The sequence below is a fragment of the Oryctolagus cuniculus genome, chromosome 8 (genome assembly GCF_051225735.1).
Source record: "Oryctolagus cuniculus isolate XC-2025 breed Fujian yellow rabbit chromosome 8, ASM5122573v1, whole genome shotgun sequence".
NCBI lineage: Eukaryota > Metazoa > Chordata > Mammalia > Lagomorpha > Leporidae > Oryctolagus > Oryctolagus cuniculus.
In genome coordinates this window covers 71,862,463-71,888,439 of record NC_142874.1, presented here as the reverse complement: position 1 = coordinate 71,888,439, position 25,977 = coordinate 71,862,463, and the positions used below count along the sequence as shown (strand labels likewise).

Below are 25,977 nucleotides of genomic sequence, written 5' to 3'. Positions count from 1 at the left end.
GGGAAGTGAGATGGAAAAGCAGAACAGTACTCATATCATCACTAGCAGTGGACTAACCCACTGTGCTATATCACCAACCCCTCTGAGTTCTCATCTTTATCTCCTGTTCAGTCTCCTCCTATATGCTACTGTGAAATGAAGGTTTTCCTTAAGGTTTCTTCCTTGGTAAAATCTAAATTCTTTTTTTTTTTTTAAGATATATTTTATTTATTTGAAAGGAGGGTTAGAGAGAGAGAGGGAGAGAGCAGGGTCTTCTATCTGCTGGCTCATTTCCCAAATGGCCACAACACCTGGAAGTCAGGAGCCAGGAGCTTCTTTTAGGTCTCCGACATGAGTGCAGTGGCCCAAGCATTTGGGCCATCATCCATTGGTTTTCCAGGTGTATTAGCAGGGACATGGACCAGAGGTGGAATAGCCAGGATTCAAACCAGCCCCCATATGGGATACCCTTGCTTCAGGCAGCAGCTTAACTGGTTGTACCACAACACTGGCCCTGGCCTACCTACCTTTAAAAAAAAAAAAAAGATTTATTTATTTATTCAAAAGACAGAGTTACAGAGAGAGGGAGAGAGAGAGAAAAAAAGATCTTCCATCCATTGGTTCACTCACCAGATGGCCACAACAGCTGGAGCTGGGCTGGTCTGAAGCCAGGAGTCAGGAGCTTCTTCTGGGTCTCTAAGTGGGTGCAGGGGCCCAAGCACTTGGGACATCTTCCACTGCTTTTCACATTAGCAGGCAGCTGGTTTGGAAGTAGAGCAGCTGGGACCAGAACTAGTGCTGACCCAGCACCAGCCCCCCTACCTACCGTTTTTAATCAGATCTTCTTAATGTGTGTTCCTAGCATTATGTACCTGTCCTTCAAGAATTATATAAAGTAGTAGCTGTGAACTCTAGAGATAAGATCAGGGACCGTGTATCTTCATTTGTTGGTCCACCCCAGTACCAAGCATAGAAAAGGCATTTCACAAATAATCTGTTGAATGGGTGAATGCACCTGGTTTTCTTCTCATTTCTGCCATTATGCAGTAGCCTGCTTTCTGCTTTATTTTTTCATTTGTCAATAAAAACATTGATGTTGTCCTTGTAGATTCTTTCTAATTCTAGTGCTGCAGTTTTCTGGGAGTAATTTTTATTAAGAAAGTTTTGTAGCTACTTGGTATAGTAACCCATCTGGTATTGTTGATTTTAATTTTCTTTCTGCTTTGCTTTAATTATCAAAAGCTGTGCTATTTTGGCTGAATTATAAGGCTGCCTATGACAACTGGAATGAACAACGAATGGCTTTACATAAGGATATTCATATGGCTACAAAGGAAGTAGTAGATATGCTACCTGGTATCCAGCAAACGTCTGCCCAGGCCTTTGGGACTCTTTTCCTCCAGCTCACTGTGAATGATCTTGGAATTTGCCTACCTATTACAAATACTGCTCAGGTACCTAAAATTGGTCATATTGCAGGATCAAGAGCCAAACATTGCTACTAACCATTTCTAAGTGTGCAGGGGTGAGAACCTTTTTCTTGCCAAGGGCCATTTAGATATTCATAATATCATTCATAGGTCATACAAAATTATCAACTTAAAAATTAACCTGTTATAGATTTTTAAAAAATTTCAAATCCTGCCTTAAAATTGCCATGATAGAACCAGTCCAAATGATTTCCCAGGACTTATGCTGCCTACAGGCTGGAAATTCCCCACTCCTGAAAAGTGTAACAATAAATTTTTCAGGAAAATAGTTTCCAACTTGAGTTTAGTACACAGTAAGATTGAGCTTCCTTATTCATCTATAATATATTAAATCTGAATCTTACAAAACTTCTCTGAAGTACTCTGATGTAGTTCAAGATTGGCATCTATCTGATAACTGTTTCTCTCTTGGTAAGTAAGATTAATTTTCAGAATCTTTTTTTTTTTAGCAAATCTTTGGCATAGCATTGTTTATAAAATTGAAACAAAAAGGCTTTTAGAATATTATTTAATCTCCTCTGTGATAGAGCAGGGAAGTCAATGAGAAATTTCTCTTTGTAATTAGGACCAATTATCAGGAATACATATTTACATGCACATGTGTTTGAAAGAGAAAATGCTATGATTACTTGTGCAGTCAAGGGTTTGATGTTACAACAGTTAAATATAGAGGTCTACATTTGACTATTACTTTACCTTGAATAATCCGTGACCAGTTGTTGAATGAATTTGTCTTTTAGGGCTCTGTTTGACAAGGTATTGTCAAGAAAATCCTGGGGTTGACTATGGGCAGTGTTGGTATGTTGGTGTCTCAGGAATTGAAATATGGTAATTTTTAATGATGTAATGGTTTGATGCCTTAGGAAGACTGTACACACCAGGGGTGGGTGTCTTAGTTAAAGCACCCCGACAATTAAAACAGAGGCTTGAGTTAGGAAAGTAGATAATTACAATGCTTTGATGCCTTAGGAAGGCTACACACACCAGGGGTGGGTGTCTTAGTTAAAGTGCCCCCACAATTAAAACAGAGGCTTGAATTAGGAAGTAGACAATTAGCCCGTGCAACTGAAGTAAGAAAGCACATGTGACAGTGCATTTCACTTGAGCAGTTGAATTTTTAAAAGGTATGTTTCTAAGCCTTTATTTTTTTAAATGAAGATTTCTAGATGTTTGGTGCTATGGATGCTGTGAGGATTTCTAAATTTAAACAATCATCACTTTTGTCTTACTTCTTCTTTAATATATTTTGCAGTCCAATCACACTGGAGACCTTGACACTGGTTCTGCTCTGGTACTGACCATTGAAAGTACTCTCATCACTGCTTGCTCTTCAGAGTCTCTGGTTAGCAAAGGGCATTTCAAAAATTTTTGTATCCGTTTTGCTGATGGCTTTGAGACATCATGGGATGACTGGAAGCCAGAAATTCGTGGGGATCTAGTGATGAATGCTTGTGAGTGCCATTTATTTTTCTGTATTAGGTTTAGAATTAAAAAAAAAAAAAAAAACCTCTGTAAAACTAAAGCTGGTCAAATATAGGAATGTTTTCAGAGTTTATGAAATAAGAGCTATTTCTAGTTAAAAGGTAGCAAAATATATTTATGAAAAATGATAACTTTCAGTAGTTTTGCTAAGTATGCCACCCAGGATTTCTTTATGGTGCCATACATTTGAAGATTTGCTGATGCTGATTTTTCCTTGATTGATCCATGATGACTAGAAAAAGCATCATTGTTCGATGGTGATCTTTAAAGAAAGTGATAAATGTGTGTGATCCAACTTATCATATATGACATATATATAATAGGGAGTCAGGACCAGGAAGTCCAGCCATAATTGATGTCTAAATCCACATGTCCAAATTTGTAGAAATACAGCATATAACATGTGAATCCCTCCAATTCTATAATATTCAATATTGGATATAACTACAGCTGTGTTTATATGCTATTTTGAAGGTATAAGAGTTTATTTTTATATGTTTAAATATTTTAAATATTATATCAGAGTTGGTAAATCATTAATTTTAATAATGAAGAAAAATTATTCTTGAGAAATTAGAAGATTGGGACATAAAATTTCTCAGTCAACCTTCCATGTCAAATAATACTTAGTTACTTTCTAAAAGAAATAATAATACCTGAATGTTTTATACTGGATTATAAGCTAACGGTAGTGAACCAGGGGAAACTTAGCAAGACCTGTTGGTTCCTATACTTCTCACTGTCCTTCCAACTTCAGAGGTAAGGTTGCCCCTTTCTGTGTGTATGTGGAGGGCTTATCCCGCAATAAAGATCTTATGACCTGCTTTTGGGAAAGTCAGAGAGTCTTTTCTGTAACCTGCCATTTACCACATTCTTTCAGCTAAAAATTTTGTTTGTCAAGGCACCCTATTTTGGGGTAGTATGTTCTGTTCTTCAGTCAGTACTCTGAATTTAAATAATACATTAACAAAACATTAGATTTTCTTTAAAATATTTCAGGTGACTACAAGGACTTGATACCAGAGTACTTGTGTCTATTATCAGATTTGAGAATATGAAAGATAGCCTTCATGAGAAATTTTTCATCATTTTATATAAAATAATTTTGCATGATTTTAAAAAAACTATAAATTATCTTTAATTTTTTCTTCATAAAATAAGAAAATTCCATATCAAAAATAAATTTAGACCTTGGTTTTATTAAGATGGCATTTGTCATTTTATTAATTATAGTAAGTGCTTTATTTGGGAGCAAAGTAAGTATGTCATTTTCTTAACAGTTTATCTTAAAGGAAAGATGTATATGCATATGCATGATTCAAAATAAAAAACATATTTAAAAATGAATAAATAATAATTCAGTACTTTAGTATATATTCAGCCAACAATGTAGAACACTAACATGCTGATAATCATGATATTCAAGATAATTTATTTTGGGTTTTAGAGGGTTCTAAATGGCTTTCTTTTGTAATACATTTATTATTTAGGTTTCTTGGGCAAGGATCAGAAGGAGGGGAGCAGAGTAGCTATTCTGTTGGCTCATATATGTAATAATTCCAAATAATAAAATAGGCAAATTAGTCTACTACTTTGTAGTTTTATTGGGTGTAAGTATACTTGCATATAACTGACATTTAGTATTTGGTTGAAAAAAAAGATGACTAAAGGTAGACCAGTGAAATTTTCTCTCTAGCTGGTAATTTTTTGGGGAAATGCAGTAAAATTTAGAAAGGATAATCTATAAGAAAAGTTTAAAGGACCCTCTTAGTAAATAGTAACAATAAGTCCTACATCATCAACATTTGAAGGACTCCAAACTCTCTCTTACTACCTTGGTAGTATTGGGTCATCAGAATAGAAAACTTGCCCTCTTGTGTTTAGACTAATGACTGTCCATGTCAGCATTCTGTATCTGACTCAGAGACCATGTGTGCTGTGGAGAGGATCCTGATTTCCTATCCCTCATTTTCCAGAGTCCTATCTATACCTAAAAATCTTAATATTCTTTATTAATTCATCATGACTGTGTTCTGTGAATTTGTTTAATCATTTTTAAACTGAACTTTTAAAAATTCTGTGCAACTGTCCTGGAAGTTTTCTATTCCTATTTTATTCCGTAGCTCCTGCTTCCCCTTGGCCTCTGTTGTGTTACTAAAAATCCACAGGACTTTCTTTTCTTTCTAGTATTCTTTAATTTGATTGGCTAATATAGATTTTGTTTGTTCTGATTTGTAACCATGCCTGTAAAGGTGAATTGGGCAATCCTTTGCTCCAGAACTTTATCCAATTCTTTATTAATTTAGAAATTGCATGTGAGACACAGGTACTATTTCATACAAAATGTAATTTAGATTTTAAAGTTATTGGCGATATTTTTAAAAGAATACAATAGAAATTGTGATTATAAATAGATCTTCTCTTACAAGCTAAGTGATAGTTTACTGAAGTTGAGATGATTTTTTTTTGAAAAATTTCGTAGTGAGTCAGATACTTCTATGGATAGATTCATGACTTTATGAGATAAATATCACAATAGCCAATATTTTTTCTCATAAAATGTTTCTTGTCAAAAGAGAAGACAAGGTAGATGAAGCATGCATCTGACCTAAAGTGACCCTTGTTAGTTATCAAAACATCGTCTTAAAGTCACATGCATTCCCAAAGTGATATTCACTCATGGTAGCATGAATGGTCATAGCATCTTGGATGTAGGGGGAAAGCTGACTCAAGTTTCAGAGCCAGGCAGATGTCACTCGGATAAGGGAATCACATGCAAAGAAGTAGGGCTAACCCTATAGTTAAATTGTTAAAATAACAGAATAAACTTACAAGATGTGAAATAGATCTAGCTAGTCATTATGGTGGCTGTTTCATTCTGATTAGGAACTGAAACTCAAAAAAACTAGTAATACTATTTGCATTTAGATAAATATATTTGGGTGAAAAAAATGAAACATAATGTTTAATCTCAAGTGTCTTTATTGAAAAATGTTTGCTGGGTGATTTTTGTGCAGGTGTAGTTCCAGATGGCACTTATGAAGTCTGTTCAAGGACTACCGGACAAGCAGCAGCTGGTAGGTTCACATTCAGTATTACTTTTGCTACATACTAATAAGTCACATAGAATTCTGCCTTTATTTTAGTGCAAAAGAGTCTTTAGCAAAGCTGCTATATATATATATATATATATATATATATATATATGGGAATAAGTCATAAGTACAACAAAATAAAAATTTTAGTTGCTATTAAAATATACAAAAGGATGAGAATATTTCTAAAAGTGGGAGGCTACTAGATCAGAGAATGCTTAATGGGAGAACCAGCATTTATTTTTATTTTTTTCTAAAGATTTATATGTTTATTTGAAAGGCAGAGTTACAGAGAGGCAGAGGCAGAGAGAAAGAGAGAGAGAGAGAGATCTTCCATCTGCTGGTTCACTCCCCAAATGGCTACAACTGCCAGAGCTGGGCCAAACTGAAGCCAGGGGCCAGGAGTTTCTTCTGGGTCTCCCACGTGGGTGCAGGGGTCCAAGGATTTGGAGCCATCCTCCACTGCCTTCCCAGGCCATAGCAGTGAGCTGAATTGGAATTGAAATAGACCAGGACTTCAACTGGTACCCATATAGGATGCCAGTGCCGCAGCCAGCAGCTTCACCCACCACTCCACAGCACCGGCCACAAGAACCAGCATTAAAAAATAGGAACTTAAAAAATAAATAAAATGTTCCTCAAGCAAAAACTGGGAGGTATGGGCCAGAGAAAATGCAGGCAGAGAGAATTAATATTAGTTGGGATGTTAAAGGCAGAGTATCTACTCAGGTTATCTAGAACAGAGTTTTGTGAAAAATAAGATGGAGAAAAAAGTCTAACAGCAAATTAAGGAATTTGGACCTAATTTCCTGGGCAGTGCAAAGACCACCAAATGTTTTTGAGCAAGAAAGCAGATGGTAGCACTATCAAAACACTTTCAAGAATTACAGGGGAAAGGTAAAAAGCCTTAGGAAACCAATTAGGAGTTAACCATAGAAGTACAGTAATAGGTTTGTTCACTAAGATAATAGCAAAATGTAAATATTATTATTTCACATAAATAATTTTATTATTATTCATAAAATTAGATACGGTGAACTAAAAATATTTATTTAAAGAATCTTGAAATGTTGAGAAGGTAAAAGCTGATTAAGGTTAGTAGATTCCTTTCCCACCTGGTATCTTCCCGAAGTCTAGCCTCAGTGCTCATTCTCAAGAAGTGAGCTCAGAAAGCACCATATCTATAGTCCCCACTGACTGAGAACCAGATATATAGGAAACTTCCAGCCGCAGTATTAAAAAGAAATGGCAGTAACTGAAGCAAACATACATACTGGGATATCTCACATGAAAGACTTTGACAAGGCTGCTTATAGATGACAACAACCCACTCAAATTAGCTTAACCAAGAGGAGAAGCTTATTAAAAGGATATTTGCAAGTTACAATTAAACTAAGGAATGACTGTCTTGGGGAAGAGAGAATCTGGTCAATTCAGGGGCCCTCTGCAACCAACGGACCAAGATCACAACTATAAACAGAACTGTCTAGATTCTGTGTTTGCTCTCCTCCCTCCCTCTCTCCCTCCCTCCCTCTCTCCCTCTCTCCCTCTCTCCCTCCCTCCCTCCCTCCCTCCCTCTCTCTCCCTCTCTCTCCCTCCCCACCCCCCCATCTTAAACTGATGACTGCTTCCTAGCCATGACAGGAAACATTGTTGCCGAGAGTTCATGAGCCTCATTTCCCCATCCTCGGTCAACTTTTTGTACCAGAAAAAGATTCTTATTTTTCCAGCTTTCACTTGGTTGGGCCAGTTATCTAATAAATTAATTAATTAATTCTGGGTAAAGTGCTAAAGTCATGGCATTTCTTATTATAGCCATGGGAGGGTTAATTGATTTTGGAGGAGGGAAGGAATCTGTAGTTCACAGAAAAAGAAGGGCACACTATATTTGTAGGGAAATAAATCCCATAATCTAATGTTTCTGACAAATCTTAACTGTGAGAGATATTAGTTAAATGTGGCCCTCATCCATTTTATTACTCAAGTGTAGGGTCATTTAAATTCCTATACTCAGAACTTACCAGAATACCACTGTTTATTAAACAGAAAGTAGTAGTGCTGGAACCTGGACACTCAATGTATTGTGGAAAATGTGTGGAATTGATGTCCATATGGATCCTAACATTGGCAAAAGGCTTAATGCTCTGGGCAATACTCTGACAACACTTACTGGAGAAGAAGACATAGATGACATTGCTGACCTAAATTCAGTGAACATAGCTGACTTATCAGATGAGGATGAAGTTGATACTATGTCTCCCACTATCCACACTGTAAGTAAACTCACGGTTAGAACTTTTCAGGGATGGCTTTACCCTGAGACAAAGACAATACTCAATTTTTTTTTTTAGTATAATATAGTTGCTATTTGTGGAGACAGGGAGGGAAGTGGTGATTCCCTGTGTTTGTCTTCTATAATATCTTAAGAGTTCTGTTCACAGTAGCTGTTATCCAACTTGTGCCTTATCCTATAGGTAATGTCATCATATTGAAAGTGAAGTGCAGGGAAATCTATAGAGACAGAAAATAGACTAAGGGTTTGTCTGGGGCCGGGGGGGTGGGGGGAGTAGCGGGGCAGTGGTGGGGTGGTGAGGAAGGGGAATTGGAAGAGACTACTAATAGGTATGGGATTTCTTTTGCATTATGAAAATGTTCCCAGCTTAAACTGTGATAATTGACATAGCTTTGTGAATACATTAAAAACCACTGGACTATACATTTTAAATGGGTGAATTTTATGGTAGGTGAGCAGTAATTCAATAAAGATGTTAAGCGTGAAAAGCAAAGTGTACACACAAAATGAAAGTATACATTAAAAAATTTGTATTTCTATATTATACCTTGCAGAGGTGGGGAATGTCTGGCCTGTGGCCTGTATAAGTCCTGCAAAATCATTTGGTCTGAACCTGCCAAGGCAACTGCAGGGGGAACTCAAAATTCAATAAATCTATAGAGGACTAATTTTGTCTGGGTGAATGATGTTATAATACCCAAGTGGCCCTTGGCAGAGAAGAGGTCCCCACCCCTGTGTATCAAGTTGTTTGGTAGTCAAAAAGAAAGTTACTTTATTTTCATTGTGATGATTGCATTTTTATTTTAACTATCATATAGTGAAATAGTTTTGTTTTTGGAGAGAATTTTTTTACAACTAATATTACTGTTTATTATTTAGAGTTCAGATGGAAGTTCAGTAGGTGGAGATGGCCACAAGCTCACGTTTGGGCAGCGACTTGTAAATCACCTCCTAGGCCTGACGCCCCCACATCAGCGCTATTCTGTTCCTGCAGAGTATCTGTGTGACTCTGAGATGTGGGGCTCCCCTCAGTCTAGCCAGTCCCATTTGAAAGCATGCAGAGCACACTCATGGGGAAACGTAGGTAGCAACTTAAGTAGATTCCTTATGAAAATAAGGGTTTAAATCAATGGTGAATTGCAATCAATTTGCTTCATGTAGACGGCTTTGATTCATGCATGCTTACTTTGATTTATGGTGTTAATTTTGTAATAGTATAGATCTGCTGTGTGAACTGAGAGTGGTATTGACAGATGCACTATTAATTTTTTTAGGAAGCTACAGATTATCGAAGACAAGGAGCATCTTCTGGCCAGCCAGGAGAACTCCGAGGAAGAAAAATTATGAAGCGTTTAGTGGATATCAGAGAACTGAATGAACAGGCCAAAGTAATAGATGACCTTAAGTATGTATAGTAATTTTTAATTATTTAGAATCATAGGATGTTACATGTGGAGTAAACTGGATTTGAGCTGGTATAAACTCTTGAGTTTTTTAGTGAGATCACCAGTATCCAGAGTTGTTTAATAATTTGCCTGATATCATAAATTCATAATTAAACTTTTTTCTGTATCTGCTGTCTAAATGATAATTCTAAAGAATATATTCTACATAAGAATATATATTCTTCTTGCTAGACTTTGAAATTCTTATCTTCTGAAAAGGAAATGGCTATGCTTCATCTTTTCTAATCTTCATAAACCCATAAATGTGAGGGGTTTTTTCTTTGCATTCAAAGACTTTATACAAATATGAGTATATTCATTTTGTATAGTGAAAAGTGTCACCTACAAAGTAGTCTGTATAGTTTCCTACAGTGATTCACATTATCCTGTTGACTTATGTTACAATTTGAGTTTTGTTCTGAGTAGAATATGACATGAAGCAAAATCTTAACATGAGGCTTTCATTATATGTAGAATTTTACATGTAGATATTTTTCTACAGTTGGTCTGTAGCTTTTATCAATTTACCAAAGCGACTCTTGATAAAGCAATGAGTAAGAAGCATTTTCTCAGACATTAGAGATAGTATTCCAATACAGTTTGCCAGACATGACTTTTAGAGAGGGTTTGGTTTGGCCATTCTTTATATAATATTTGTTATTCTGACAAGATAGAGAATAAGAAAGGAGCCAAGTAAAAATCACTGTTATTTGCTTCATTACTTGTTTACAATAATTACCATATTTATTTTACATTCAGAAAATTAGGTGCAAGTGAAGGAACGATAAACCAGGAAATTCAGCGTTACCAACAGTTAGAATCTGTTGCTGTGAATGACATTCGAAGAGATGTTCGAAAAAAATTACGGAGGTCCAGTATGCGAGTGAGTAAACCTTTAAGAATTTTATTGAACCTAGAAAGTAGAACTCTATAATCTATGCCCTTAGCCATTATGTTTTTGCCTTTTATGAAATCACACTTGTTTCTAGTTGCTAATGTGAACAGTATGAAAAATGTGAAATCTTTGGAGACATCCATTCTTCCCCATCCCATTTTCTGTGGTCAGTTTACCTCTCAGCGCTTTATTCTGGTCTGTATTTTTTGATTTTTTGCAAGTTTATTTGCCCCTGCTAGTTTAAGTCTAGCAGTGAAAGGAATTTTTTAAAAATCATTTTCTCTCTTTTCTGCTCATTATCACCCAAAGTCAATAGTTTATAATAGGGTTTACTCTTGGTGTTGTACATCCTGTCAGTTTGGATAAATGTGTAATGTCATGTATCATTGTAATATCATAACAAATAGTTTGATTTCCCTAAAAATCATCTGTGCTCCACCTACTCATTCCTCCTTCACCTCTTAGACGTTGTTGGACTTGATTTACTATTTTTGTGAAAGATTTTGCATATATGTTCATGAAAGTTATTGGTTTGTAGTTTTCATTTCTTGGAATGTCATTGTCTGGTTTTGGTTTTAGGATAATAATAGCCTCATAGAATGAGTTAGGAAGTATTCCTTTGCTTCTGTCTTCTTTTTCAATATTTTCTATTGTGGAGAATTGGTATCATTTCTTCTTTAAGTGAAAAGGAATTTTTTAACATTTGGGCCTGGTGCTTTCTATTCTGGAAGGTTATTAATCATTAATTGAATTTCTTTAACAGACATATGTCTATTCAGATTGTCTGTTTCTTCTAAATTTTGTAAGATTGTGTCTGTCAAGGAATGGTCTATTTTTATCTAGATTACCAAACATATAGGCATAGAGCTGTTCATAGTATTCCTTTACTCTTTAAATGTTTGTCAAATCTGTAGTTGTATCCTTGCTTACTTGTCTAATGTTAGTAATGTCTGTCTTTTCTTAGCCTGGCTAGAGGCTTACCAATTTTACTGATTTTTTTTTTCAAAGAACCAACTTTTTTTTGGTTTGTTTTTCTCTTGATTTTCTTTTAGTTTCTTTGAATTCTCTGATTTTTATTTCTGGTCCCTAAGGTGAAAGCTTACATGATTGATTTTAAATCTTTTTCTTTTCCAATATATGAATTCAGTGCTATAAATTTCCCTTTAGGTGCTGCTTTCACTGCATTCTGTACATTTTGATAAGTTGTGTCTTCATTTTCATTTAGTTAAAGATTTTTTTTTTTAGATTTTTTTTTTTTTTTTTTTTGACAGGCAGAGTGGACACTAAGAGAGAGAGACAGAGAGAAAGGTCTTCCTTTTTTTTTTTTTTCCATTGGTTCACCCTGCAATGGCCGCTGCGGCTGGTGCACTGAGCTGATCCAAAGCCAGGAGCCAGGTGCTTCTCCTGGTCTCCCATGGGGTGCAGGGCCCAAGCACTTGGGCCATCCTCCACTGCACTCCCAGGCCACAGTAGAGAGCTGGACTGGAAGAGGAGCAACCGGGACAGAATCCGGTGTCCCGACCGGGACTAGAACCCAGGGTGCCGGCGCTGCAGGTAGAGGATTAGCCTATTGAGCTGCGGCGCTGGCCCAAGTTCAAGATATTTTAAAATACCCTTGAGGTAGGCCGGCGCCGGCACATACACCTTAGGCATTATGTCTTCTGGGCCCAGCACTGTGGCATTGTGGGTAAAACCACCGCCTGTGGTGCCACCATCTCATATGGGCACTGATTCAAGCCCTGGCTGCTCCTTTTCTGATTTAGCTCTCTGCTATGGCCTAGGAAAGCAGTAGAAGATGGCCCAATTGCTTAGACCCCTGCACTCACATGGGCGACCTGGAAGAAGTTTCTGGCTTCTAGCATCAGATCGACACAGCATTGGCCATTGCAGTCATTTGGGGAATGAACCACTGGATGGAAGACCTCTCTGTCTGTAACTCTACCTCTCAAATTAATTAATTGATTAATTAAAAAAATTATGTCTTCCTGGAGAATTGTTCCCATTGTTATTTGAAATCTGCCCTGTCTGAAATTAACCTAGCTACTCTTGCTTTATTTATTTATTTGAAAGTCAGAATTAGAGAGAGAGAGATCTTCCTTCCACTGGATGACTCCCAGATAGCTACAACAGCCAGGACTAGGCCAGGCTGACATCAGGTGCTGGGAGTTTCATCCAGATCTCCCATGTGAGTTGCAGGTATCCAAACACTTGGGTCATCTTCTACTGCTTTCCCAGACCATTAGCAGGGAGCTGGATTGAAAGTGGAGCAGCTGGGACACAAACCAGTGCCCATATGGGATGCTGGCATTACAGACAGCTATTTTACACCCTATGCCTCAATGCTGGCCCCAACTCCTGCTTTCTTTCAATTAGTGTTAGCATGGTTGTGTTTTTCACTATCCATTTACTTTTAATCTGTTTGTCTTCAAATAGATATATTTAAACCATGTATATATAAGTGGATTTCTTGCAGCAGTGTTTAACTGGGTCTTGTTTTCTGATCTTTTCTTGTATGCTGTCTCCTATACCCATTTAGAGCCCTTAGCATATAAATCATAGTTGTTTTAAATTTATGCTCTGATAATTCCACTATTCCTGCTGTGTCATTCTCAGGCTTGTTCTATCTCTTCACATTGTGTTTTTTACCTTTTGGTATGGCTTGTAAGTTTTTCTTCTTCTTCTTTTTTTTTAAGATTCATTTTATTTGTTTGAAAGGTAGCGTTATCAAAAGAGAGAAGAGACAGAGATAGAGATCATTCATCTGCTAGGTCACTCCCCAAATGGCCCCAAAGGCTGGGATTGGGCCAGGCCAAAGCCAAGAGCCAGGAGCTTCTTCTGGGTCTCCAGTGTGGGCACAGGGGCCTAAGCACTTAGGCCATCTTCCACTGCTCTTCCAGACCATTAGCAGGAAACTGGATTAGAAATGGAGGAGCCAGGGCTCCAGCCGGTGCTGATATGGTATGCTGGTGTCACAAGTGGTGGCTTAATCCATAATGTCACAATGTCAGCCCTGTAATTTCTTCTTGCTAGTTGGATGTGATGTTACAGGTAAAAGGGAATTATGTAAATAGTCCTTTAGTGACAGGGTAAGTATTTTATACTACTCTGATTAGATCTCGGACTTAATGTTTCTTGGAAGAGGATATTCACAGTTGTTTGTCAGTATTTTGTCCCAGATTAGGTGAGACAGGATGACTAGAGCTAACTAGATTTGGGTATTTCCCTTCTCTCTGTCAGTTATGCTCTTAGAATACCCCTAGAACAGATTTTTCTCTGATTAACTAGGTTCTTCTGAGGGCAGGCCCTGTTAGCAAGAACTGATTGCAGTCAGCTTTCAGTTTCTGTGAATTCCACATCTATGGCTCAACTAACCTTGGGTTAAGAATATCTAGGGGAAAAAAAGTTGCATCTGTACTAAACGTGTTTTTCCCCTGTCATTATTCCCTAAACAATACAGCTACTTGTTTATAGTTATATTCTGTGATGTATTGTAAGTGATCTAGAGGTGATCTAAAGTGAATAGAGAATGTGCACGGGTTGTATACATACACTATACTTACATTTTGTATAAGGGACTTGGGCACCTGTGAATTTTGGTATCATTGGTAGTCTTGGAACAATTCTCCTGCAGATACTGAAAAATGACTGCACTCTGAGGTTTTTCAAAATGGTTTACCTTCTCTACTTGCTATGGGAACACTGAGGGGATTTTCTTTAATGATTACTGTGGCAATCTGGTAATACTCTTGGAGGAGAAATCTCCCAGTTATTGGGGGCACCCTACTATGACTGATACTCCCTGAAGTTTTTAAAAACTCTCACACTTGACTTCACTGAGCCCTCAGCAGTTTTTTGATCACAGTTCAGATTGGCACATCCCAGCACTGGTTCTTGTGATAGTAACTCTGTATTTACCTGTCTGTCTTTTTAGTCTTGGGCTACAGTTGCTTACTGATCCAAGAAGAGTTGTTGATTTGTAATTCTGTTTAGTTCTTACTTGTTGCACTCATAATCAAAATATTTTGTGTTTGCTATTTGTTAGGTAGTTTATATTTGATAATTGACTGTTAAAAATAAAACTAGACATAAAGATGATTAGAGAAATTATTGAAACTCTATATCCAGTGTTAACACTTTTCTCATTCAGCATCCCCCCCCCCCCATCCCTCCATTCCCTTTACCCCTCTTGGATTCTCAGAGCTAACATCAAGCACCCTCATCACAAGTTGCTAGAAGAGGGATTTGGAGACAGGGTTTTTAAGTCATGTCTTCCTTTCCTTTGCTGTAATAAGGAAGAGTTCCAGGGAAGGAAGGGTGCCTTTGGATAGTACTTGAAATGACTAGTGATCTCCCCACCAACACCAGCACTTGGGTTACCTTATATATATAGAAGATCCATTTAGTATATACTAAATAAAGATTTCAACAGTTTGCACCCACACAGACACACAAAGTATAAATTACTGTTTGAGTACTAGTTATACCATTAATTCACATTGTACAACACATTAAGGACAGAGATCCTGCATGGGGAGTAAATGCACAGTGACTCCTGTTGTTGACTTAACAAATTGATACTCTTGTTTATGGCGTCAGTAATCACCCTAGGCCCTTGTCATGAGTTCCAAGGCTATGGAAGCCTTTTGAGTTTGCTGACTCCGATCTTAATTAGGCAAGGTCATAGTCAAAGTGGAAGTTCTCTCCTCCCTTCAGAGAAAGGTACCTCCTTCTTTGATGGCCCATTCTTTCCACTGGGATCTCACTCACAGAGATCTTTCATTTAGGTGTTTTTGTTTTGTTTTGTTTTGTTTTTTGCCAGAGTGTCTTGGCTTTCCATGCCTAAAATACTCTCATGGACTCTTCAGCCAGGTCTGAATGCCTTAAGGGCTGATTCTGAGGCCAGAGTGCTGTTTAGAACATCTGCCATTCTATGAGTCTGTTATGTATCCTGCTTCCCATGTTGGATCATTCTCTCCTTTTTAATTCTATCAGTTAGTATTAGCAGACACTAGTCTTGTTTATGTGATCCCTTTGACTCTTAATCCTATCATTATGATCAATTGTGAACTGAAATTGATCACTTGGACTAGTGAGATGGCATTGGTCCATGCCACCTTGATGGGATTGAATTAGAATTCCCTGGCATGTTTCTAACTCCACCATTTGGGGCAAGTCTGATTGAGCATGTCCCAAATTGTACCTCTCCTCCCTCTATTCCCACTCTTATATTTAACAGGGATCACTTTTTAGTTAAATTTAAACACCTAAGAATAATTGTGTGTTAATTACAGAGTTCAACCAATAGTATTAAGTAGATCAAAAAATACTAAAAGGGATAAAGTATTAAGTTGTTCATCAACAGTCAGGACAAGGGCTGATCAAGTCAGTGTTTCTCATAGTGTCCATTTCACTTTAACAGGTTTCCTTTTTGGTGCTCGGTTAGTTGTCACTGATTTGGGAGAACATACGATGTTTGTCCCTTTTTCTTTTCATTTTGTTTCTTCTCACCTCGTTTCATACCCCTCACTCCTGCAGGCACCACCCTGCGCCCCACTCCTTTCCTCTTGGGTCAGCTAGTAGCTGATATTTTCATAGCACGGCCACCTGATTTTTTTTGCTCTACTTTGATCTGCCTATATTGTTAAGTAATGTTTAAAGTCACCTGGAGCAGAGGGGGCAGCACTGTGGCATAGTGTGTAAAGCCACTTCCTGCAGTGCCAGCATCCCATGTGGGCACTGGTTTGAGTCCCAGCTGCTCCACTTCCAATCCAGCTCTCTGCTAATGGCCTGGGAAAGTAGTGGAAGATGGCCCAAGTCCTTGGGCCCCTACACCTGTGTGGGAGACCTAGAAAAAGCTCCTGGATCCTGGCTTTGAATCAGTGTAGCTCTGGCCGTTGTGGCCATCTGGAGAATGAACCAATGGATGGAAGACCTCTCTCTCTCTTTTACTCTCTGCCTCTCTGTAACTCTGCCTTTTAAATAAATAAATAAACCTTCAACAATAAAGCCACTTGGGGGGAAACAAGCTTACTTATTTAATAGCATGATTTTTCTTTTATCTAAGTGAAATATGACAACAAAAAGGAATAATTTTTTCTCTCATTTCATTAGGCTGCCTCCCTAAAGGATAAGTGGGGTTTGGGTTACAAACCCAGCTATAGCCGATCAAAAAGCATTTCTGCTTCTGGAAGACCACCTCTAAAACGAATGGAAAGAGCAAGGTAATAGGTATTTCTACCACTGCAACATATAATGACATTGTAACTATTTTACTAAGGTCTACTACTTTTTCATTATGATCTAATTGGAGAATTATAAAATTCAGATAGCAGAAATGGATCTTCTGAGTAAAATCGCAGAGTAGATACTGTCACACTTAGAAGTTTGAGCAATTTTTCTATCACATTCATACCAGAATGAAGTGTTTCCTTTTTAGTAATGGAATTTACTGCTATTTAGGCATTTTTATTTGTAAACTTAGAGACTGCTCAAAGAAAGGAAAATGTGCATATTTAGTAGATTCTGCTCTTTCTGGGTCAGTTTAGAAAAGGTAGAATTGTTCACAAACTTAACGTTTGAAAAGGTAGAAATTTTATATATTAATAAAGTAAAATTCAGCACTATAAACTAAGAAATATAAATTCTTTTTTATATGGGTAAGTTTCAGAACATCTTGAGATCATGAAAACATTGAATCTTTTTTTACAGAATACTCAAGGTTAAGAAATGGAATGTACAAGTTCAATCTTTGATAAATCTTTAGAAATAGAATGCCACTGTCATTAATCAGACCTGTAGTAAGTCTCAGGATCTTTTCTTAATGAGAATATTAATGTGTTATAACTTTCTGTTTTACTTGCAGTTCTCGAGTAGGAGAAACTGAAGAGCTTCCCGAAATCCGTGTGGATGCAGCATCTCCTGGACCCAGAGTAACTTTTAATATCCAGGATACAGTAAGAGAGATATTATTTGTTATTGCTAGTAGTTTTTACAAATTGCAAACTTAGGGTACTGTACAATTTCAAATAATTGATTTCTGGGACAGTAAAAGTATGGATTATGATGGTTGAATTGTCTGAACATGACCAGGTAATGGGGTAAATCTTCATGCTATCATTTGAGAGCCATGCTGCAGGCTCCTGTTTTACCTGCACAATGGACTCCATAAGTTGCTTGCTTTTAGGCAGAAAGGTTTCTGTTGAACAATTTTTCTTTCAAGTGAGAATCTCATTAAGCTATGTCTTTTGCACAACTGTAAATGTGAAATGTTTGAACTTTCTTATATATTTTAGTTCATGATAGAAAGATAACTGGGGAGGAAGGATGATCAGCTTGAAAGAATGTTAAAATTTATGTTAAAATGTTCTTGGTTTTTGTATACTTGTTTACTTTTAAACCATTGCTTTTTTTTTTATTTTTCATGAGTTGTTTTCTTTTCTGTTATTTTAATTAAGTTGAAAAATACAGTATGGGGAAGTACACCACAATCCAGCTGTCCTGGGGAAGGGTATTTCCAGGTACTTATTAAGAACAACATAAATATTGCTTCAAGATGAATTAACCACCTTGAAAATCTGCTTTCAAAATGTCTTCTCTTTTCAAACTAAACTCAAGTTTACATAAATGTTTAGGACTGTTTAAGTTCTTCATTATGTATATTTCATAAATTCCTGCATGTATATATTTTAATTTTATACCTCTAACTAGTTTAATATTACTTTAATCTTCAAAATTAAAAGAAACTAAACCAGCTTAACAAATCAACTCATTTAAATTATAAACCACAAATTTCAATTTACTAGGCATTTGATAATCCCTTTTTCCTTGCATTTAGCTTCAAAATGAAACTTTTCAAAAACAAAGATGACTTAACTAGTACAAAGCAGAATCAGACTTAACTCACAACTAACAAATTAATCACTAAATGTTACGTCTTTGGATAACTAATATAAAAGACCATTGATAAAACTATCCATTTTAGTACTTATTCTCATTTTCAGACAAGTGTTGTAAAATGTGCTATACAGTCACTTACAAATTAACATTTTATAAACCAGATATTTCCCAAAATATGTCACAAAAATAAATTTTAAAAATACCATATATCAGGTGTAAAAATCTTTAAAACTTTTTTGTCAAGTTACATTAAAAAAGGTGCTAATTCCAAATACATTCTCTTTTCTCTCATGCTTGAGTCTCTACATATCCCATATTTATTCTAAATTCAGTCAACCTGGGTTTTATTTCTTTTTCCTCAGAAAAGCTTGAGAAGTCACAATTTATGTGAATTGAATGCATTCTGCAGATTATGTGATTCTTTTTTTTTAAAAAAAGTTATTTATTTGAAAGTCAGAGTTACACAGAGATAGAAAAGAGGCAGAGAGAGAGAGAGGTCTTCTATCTGCTGGTTCACTCCCCAATTGGCCAGAACGGCAGGAGCTGCACAGATCTGAAGCCAGGAGCCAGGAGCTTCTTCCAGGTCTCCCATGCAGGTGCAGGGGTCCAAAGACTTGGGCCATCTTCTACTGCTTCCACATAGGAAGCTCCTAGCTCCAAGCTTCAGATTGGCTCAGCCCTGGCCATTTTGGCCATATGGGGAGTCAACCAGCAGATAGAAGACCTTTTTCTCTGTCTCTTCCTCTCTCTCTATGTAAACTCTACTTCTCAAGTAAATAAATAAAATTAAAAATTTGGATGTATTCTGACAAGTCTGATTTGTATTCAGTAGCATGGATATTACACAAGGGGACTTCAAAAAGCTTGCAGAAAATGGAATTAAAAGGCAGGCTTATTTTGGTGTAAAAAAATTTTTGAAATCCTTGCAGTTTTTCATAATATACATTTTCCATGAACTTTTTGAAGACCCCACGTGTACAGTAAAGAATACCTGAATTCTGCAAATGTTTGATTTTTTTCCTTTTTTGAAATGTAGAGAAACAGAAAGAGATAGATGAAGTTCTTAATGACTGGTCCACTCTGCAAATGTCCACAATAGCCAGAAATGGGCCAAATGGAAGCCAGGAGCCAGGACTCAAACCTAGGCACTCCAGTGTGGGAGATGGGTGTCCCAACTTCTGGCCTAACTACCAAGCCAGAAGACCACCCCAAATGTTTAAAATTATGTAATTACTAGTAACTTTAAACATTAAATTGCATTACTTTGCACATTATACTTTAGGCTTATCATTCTCAAAAGATACTCAAGCAGCTTGGAAAGCTAGGAATTGAAATTACATCCTAGGCAGCTTTGATGTTTTTTTGGCCTCCTATTGAAATTCTAAACTAGTCACATGGTGTTTATGCAGACAGTTTGGCTTAAAATACAACATTCTTGATACGTTATTTTTTTACTCAACTGCTTACAAATCTTCTCTTGACCAGTGAGGAGCTGATTTTAAGAATCATGCATGCACAAAAGGCATCTCCAAGCATGATGAGATAGCAATGTATCTGAACTGACGCTGCATGCTCTTCTATCACTAATTGCTTTGGCCATTTCTGGTGTACAGTTGATCATGTTTCTGGTGTTTCCACATGATTGTCATCTGCTGTAAAGAATTATAGTGTGTACTAATATGATATGTGTTTATATAAAGTAAAATTTCACTATGATTTTTAGTGTGTCAGTACTGTGACTCTCTCAGCTTCCTTTCTTGGTGTGCCATTTCATTTGTTCATAAGTCTTTCAGTTCAGAGTGAGGAAATTCAACTGAGAATTTTTTAGATGTTTAAACTTATATATATATATATGTATTTTCTCTTTGCAATTGAGAAGGGATTTAAATACCTGATTTGTGTTTTCTTTCTTTCTTTTTTTTTTGTAACAGTTTCCAGAGGAGACAGAGTTGGACCTTTTGTCAGTAACTGTTGAAGGTCCATCCCATTTCTCATCAAATAGTGAGGGTTCATGTTCAGTGTTCAGTTCTCCCAAGACTCCAGGAGGCTTTTCACCAGGCATTCCTTTCCAAACCGAGGAGGGCCGGCGGGATGACAGTTTGTCTTCTACCAGTGAGGATTCTGAGAAGGATGAAAAGGATGAAGACCGAGAGAGGGAAAGATTTTATATTTACAGGAAACCCTCGTGAGTAGCCTGTTTATTTTGAGATCTTTAGGTATGATTTCACAATCTACAACTGAGCCCAAAGTGTTATATCAAACTTAATGTTTACAAAAAAAAGTTTTTAAAATATTTTATTTATTTATTTGAAATGCAGAGTGAGAGAGGGAGATCTTCCATCCACTGAATTGTTCCCTAAATGGCCACAACAGCCAGAACTGGGCCAGGCCAGAGCCAGCATCCTGGAATTCCATCCAAGTATCCCTCATGAATGGCAAGGGCCTAATAATAAGCACTTGGACCATGTTTTGCTGTCTTCCTGCGCACATTAGCAGGAGCAGAATTGGCTGGTACTCAAACTGGCACTCTAATTGAGGATGCTGATGTCACAGCCAGTGACTTAACCTGCTGTACCACAGTGCTGGCCCCTATAAAAAAAAGCCTTTTAATGAATGCCTAGCTTGAAGAAGACTAATATACATACCCATGGCTTACTAATGTAATCTAATCTAGCTCCATGTGACAGTAATATTCTTTTTTAAAAATTTAAATTAGTCTATTCAAATCACATAATTTTGATGAATTATCTAAGATAATATCTATCAGGAGGATGGAAAGAAAGATGTGGCTATGATTTAAAGCAGAAAATTGTGATTTTTCCTGCCATTAAAAATAGCAGATTGTTGGGGCCAGTTAACGCCCTGGCCTGAAGCACCAGCATCCCATATGGACGCCGGTTCAAAACCTGGCTGCTCTACTTCCAATCCAACTCTCTGCTATGGTCTGGGAAAGCAGTAGGAGTCCTTGGGCCCCTGTACCTGTGTAAGAGACCCGGAAGAGGCTTCTGGCTCCTGACTTTGGATCAGAACAGCTCCAGCCGTTGCGGCCAATTGGGGAGTGGACCATCGGATGGAAGACCCCCCCACCCTGCTCTCCTCTCTCTCTGTGAAACTCTGACTTTCAAATAAATAAATAAATCTTTAAAAAAAAGTACAGTGAAGAAAAGTGTAAAGGGAAGGTGATTAGCAGTAGATGAAAGATTCCAACTGGTTTCTTGGAAGAAAGAAATAAGATGAGATAGTGTTAGTGAAATAAAGGATATATTTGAAAACTTGTTCAGTATATGCCCTCAAAAAGATCTGTGAGGATCTTTGGAACTGATATGCTTAAACTACATTCACATGAAGTAATGACAATAATAGTAAGGGTTTCTGATAATGGTAATACTGAAAAATTGGCTGAACACAAGAGTAAAGTTGGTCTATTCCCATCTTCTGTGTTCTGCATTCTAAGTTATAAGGATTCTTTCCTCCTTTCCTTAGACTAAAGCCACTACATCCTGCATGCTGTGTCTGCATATTTTTGATTTTGTATTCTAGAGTATATCCTCAAATAACTTGCTAAGAAAAGTTGTTATGTAGATCTACTTTATTCATTCACTTCATGTCTAAAGTAATTCACTGTTCTCATATCTGACTGGCTATTTGGTTGGGTACAGAATTTTCATCTAAGTAAGAAAAATTGCTCTATCTCTTCCACCATCAATATTTAGCCTATGTTAGTTGGAATCCTTTTTAATTCTGTAAATGTGACCTTTTTTATTTGGGTTATTATAGTCTGTTTTCTATCTGGAAGTTTTTAAGGTCTTTTTATCTTTTTGTTCTTTAATTTTGAAGTGATGTGTCAAAGTTTCAGTCTTTTCTAAGAAGTTTTTCCTAAATGTTTTAGTATTTCTTAAACATAAATTTCAAACTTGATTATAGGAAAGTTATTTTATATTTCTTTGGATAAATTCTTCCCTTTAGCTTTTCTCTTTAATGGTAATCATAGAATTCAGATATTTGCCCTCCTATACAACTGATCTATGTTTCTTTCCTTTTATGTTTTAAAAGAATTTTTAATTTGAAAGACAAAAGTTACAGAGAGAGAGAGAGAGAGAGAGCGATCTTCTATTTGCTAATTCACTCCCCAAGTGGTCACAATGGCTGAGGCTAATCCAGGCCAAAGCCAGGAGCTTCATCTGGGTCTCCCACATGGGTGTAGAGGCCCAAACACATGGCCATCTTCTGCTTCCTTTCCCAGGCCATTAGCAGGGCACTGGATTGAAGTGGAGCAGCCAGGATTCAAATGGGTGTCCATATTGGATGCTTGTGTCACAGGCAGCAGCTTTACACCTATACCACAATGCCAGCCCCTACATTTCTCTTTTTAAAAAATACTTTTGTTAGTTTTATTGAGGTATAATGTACGTTAAGGTAGTTTATCTTTTTCAGGTATACATTTTGATTTTTAAATTTTTTAAAATTTTATTTTAGTAAGAACACTTTGCACTGCCTTCTTAACAGACTTTAAAGTGAATAATACATTTATGGGTACTTTTTTTGTACAGCATAGCCCTAGAATTTTCTCATCTTATATAATTAAAACTATACCTGTTGACTAGCAACACCCTAAATCTCCCTCTCTCCAACTCCTGGCAACCCCTATTCTATTCTTTGCCTCCATGGGTTTGACTGTTTTAGATATTTCATGTAAGTAGATACGTGTGGTATTTCTCCTTCTGAATAATACTCTGTTTTATGTATGTATGTATGTATGTATGTATGTATATCACATTTTTAAAATCCATTCATCTGTTGCTAGACATTGAGATTGTTTCTACATCTTGGCTATTGTGAAATATGTTGTAATGAACCTGTTTGAGATGCTGATTTCAGTTCTTTGGATTAAATACTCTGAGGTGGTATTGCTGGATTATATGGTAGTTCTATTTATAATTATTTAAGCAACTCCATACTGCTTTCCCTAGTAATTGTCCCATTTTATATTCTTTTTTTTCCATTTTATATTCTTAACAACAGTGTAAAACAGTTCCAATTTCACCACACCTTTACCAACAGTTGTTGTCTTTGTGTGTGTGTGTGTGTTATAATAGTAATCCTGACAGAGATAAGGTGATTGGTCACCGTGTTTTTAATTTGCATTTCCCTGATGATTGGTGAAACTGAGCACCTTTTCATATACCTGTTGGCTAATATTTATGTCTTAAGTCTAACACACTTTTAAGTTGGATTACTAGGTTTTTAAGCTATTGAGTTGTAAGAGTTCCTTATGTATTTTGAAAATTAGCCCTTTGTTATATATATGGTTTAAAAATATTTTCTCCCATCCTGCGGGTTGCCTTTTCACTGTTATTTCCTTTGCTCCACTGAAGCTTTTTTAGTTTGAGCAGTCCTATTAACTATTTTTGTTTTTGTTGTCTGGCTGCAGTGTCATATCCATGAAACCACTGCTAAGACCAATGTAATGTAGCTTTTTCCCTATGTTTATGTTTTCTTCTTCGAGTTTTATAGTTCCTAGTCTTACCATTTAAGTCTTTAATCTGTTTTTATTTGGGGAGGGGCATAGTGTGACTGAAGGGTCCAAATTCACTCTATTACAAGTGACTATCCAGTTTTTACCAATGCCATTTGTTAAAGAGCATATGGTATTATTTTTCTTTCTTTCCCTATGTGTCTGACTTCTTTTTATTCATTCATTTATTTATTTTATTTATTTATTTGAGAAGCAGAGTCACAGACAGAGGGAAAGACAGAAAGAAAGGTCTTCCATCCACTCATTCACTCCCCAAATGGCTGCAACAGATGGAGCTGGAACAGTCCGAAGCCAGGAGCCAGGAGCTTCTTCCCTGTCCCCCACATGGGTGCAGGCACCCAAGCATTTTGGCCATTGTCCACTGCTTTCCCAGGCCATAGCAGAGAGTTGGATCAGGAGATGAGCAGCCAGAAGATTAACCTACTGTGCTACAGAACCAGCCCCTGTGTGTCTGACTTTTAATAAAATTTGCAAAGTAGTATTTAAATTTCATAATTTGAGAAAATGAAATCTCTTCCAACATAGAGAGTGTCATTCATACACTGATATTGAAGCTTCCAAACAGCAGTGATTACACTTGTCTTCATCACCTAGCACATTGCTTGATACATAATAGTTTCTTGCTCCATAATTATTAAATAAAAATGTGACTTTATTAAACTTAAGAAAAATGGGCTAATACTGTGGTGTAGCAGGTTAAGCCGCCACTTCAATGCCAACAACCCATTTGGGCACCAATTCCAGACTCAGCTGCTCTGCTTCTGATATAGCTTCATGCTAATGTGCTTGAGAAAGCAGCAGAGGATGGCCCAAGTGCTTGGGTCCCTGCCACCCATGTGGGAGCCCTAGAAGAGGCTACAGGCACCTGGGTTAGGTCTGGCACAGCTCCAGCTGTTGCAGCTATTTGGGGAATTGTCGCTCCCCCTCTTCGTGGAGGAAGGACACAGGACCCTGCGCTGTTCTTTGGTCTGCTCGGCCCTCCCCGGGTTTGCTGCTGGTTCTTCCCAGGTTGGCTACCAACCCTTCCACCTCCGTGGAAGGGCGGTTCCCCCTGCCACTTTCCCCACTTCCGCGGGGGAGCGGCACACCGCCGGCCGGCTCTCTCGGGGGCTGCACAGGTGTTCCTTCAGATAGATGTTCCTGGTGCATGTTGTCTCTCTCCTCCTTTATAGTCCTCTTCCACCAATCCCAACTCTGCTACCCACACGCCGAGTATGCTGCTCTCCTCCAATCAGGAGCAGGATCAGCTCCTGCAGGTCATCACTCAAGTTGGCAAGAGGCAGCTGCGTAGAAGTTGTTACTCCCTTCTCAGCGCCATAATGTGGGAGAGCAGATGCATAGAATAAGTCTTAATTCCAGTAACAGTCTAGTCCGAGTTGCTCCCCACAATTCCCCCTTTCTTTTTATTTTTTGGTGTTGATACGCGCCTGTCTTCAGTGCCCCGCGGCACACACTCTGCTCTGCTTGCTGGAGTTGCCCACAGGTGCTTACAAGCCCTACCAATCAGGCAAACCGAATCCGGGTCCTCTCTTCGCCATGTTGTGAGGAGATTTTTAGGCGCTGATCCGTGCCTGTGTTCGGTGCCCTGCAGCGCATGCTCTGCTCTGCTAGAACTGCCTGCAGGTGCTTACAAGCCCTACCAATCAGGCAAACCGAATCCAAGCCTTCTCATTGCCGTATTGTGGGGAGACTTATTGATGTTGATTCGTGCCTTTCTTCGGTGACCTGCGGCTCATACTCTGCCTGCAGGTGCTTATCACCTCACTAATCAGGCAGACCGAATCCAAGCTCTCTCATTGCCGTGTTGTGGGGAGGCCTTATTTTTCTCTATTTCTCTATCTCCGGGCATTCCTATTTCTCCTATTT

General features: G+C 37.6%; 1 protein-coding gene across 20 annotated transcripts in view; it reads left to right on the top strand.

Annotated features, from left to right (window-relative positions):
- The window catches only part of BLTP1 (bridge-like lipid transfer protein family member 1), a 244,321-nt gene that overhangs the window by 181,901 nt on the left and 36,443 nt on the right, over window positions 1–25,977 (top strand). For 12 of the 20 annotated variants that reach the window (XM_008267930.5, XM_008267932.5, XM_008267926.5 and 9 more), the window contains 11 exons: window positions 1,222–1,433; window positions 2,722–2,920; window positions 5,969–6,028; window positions 8,093–8,319; window positions 9,219–9,419; window positions 9,614–9,744; window positions 10,544–10,667; window positions 16,791–16,900; window positions 17,542–17,632; window positions 18,134–18,196; window positions 20,507–20,760. In XM_008267930.5, coding sequence (XP_008266152.4) covers window positions 1,222–1,433; window positions 2,722–2,920; window positions 5,969–6,028; window positions 8,093–8,319; window positions 9,219–9,419; window positions 9,614–9,744; window positions 10,544–10,667; window positions 16,791–16,900; window positions 17,542–17,632; window positions 18,134–18,196; window positions 20,507–20,760 — 1,672 coding nt within the window. The remainder of the gene's footprint in view (window positions 1–1,221; window positions 1,434–2,721; window positions 2,921–5,968; window positions 6,029–8,092; window positions 8,320–9,218; window positions 9,420–9,613; window positions 9,745–10,543; window positions 10,668–16,790; window positions 16,901–17,541; window positions 17,633–18,133; window positions 18,197–20,506; window positions 20,761–25,977) is intronic. The other 8 variants (XM_070047638.2, XM_070047636.2, XM_070047637.2 and 5 more) reach the window with 3 other exon arrangements.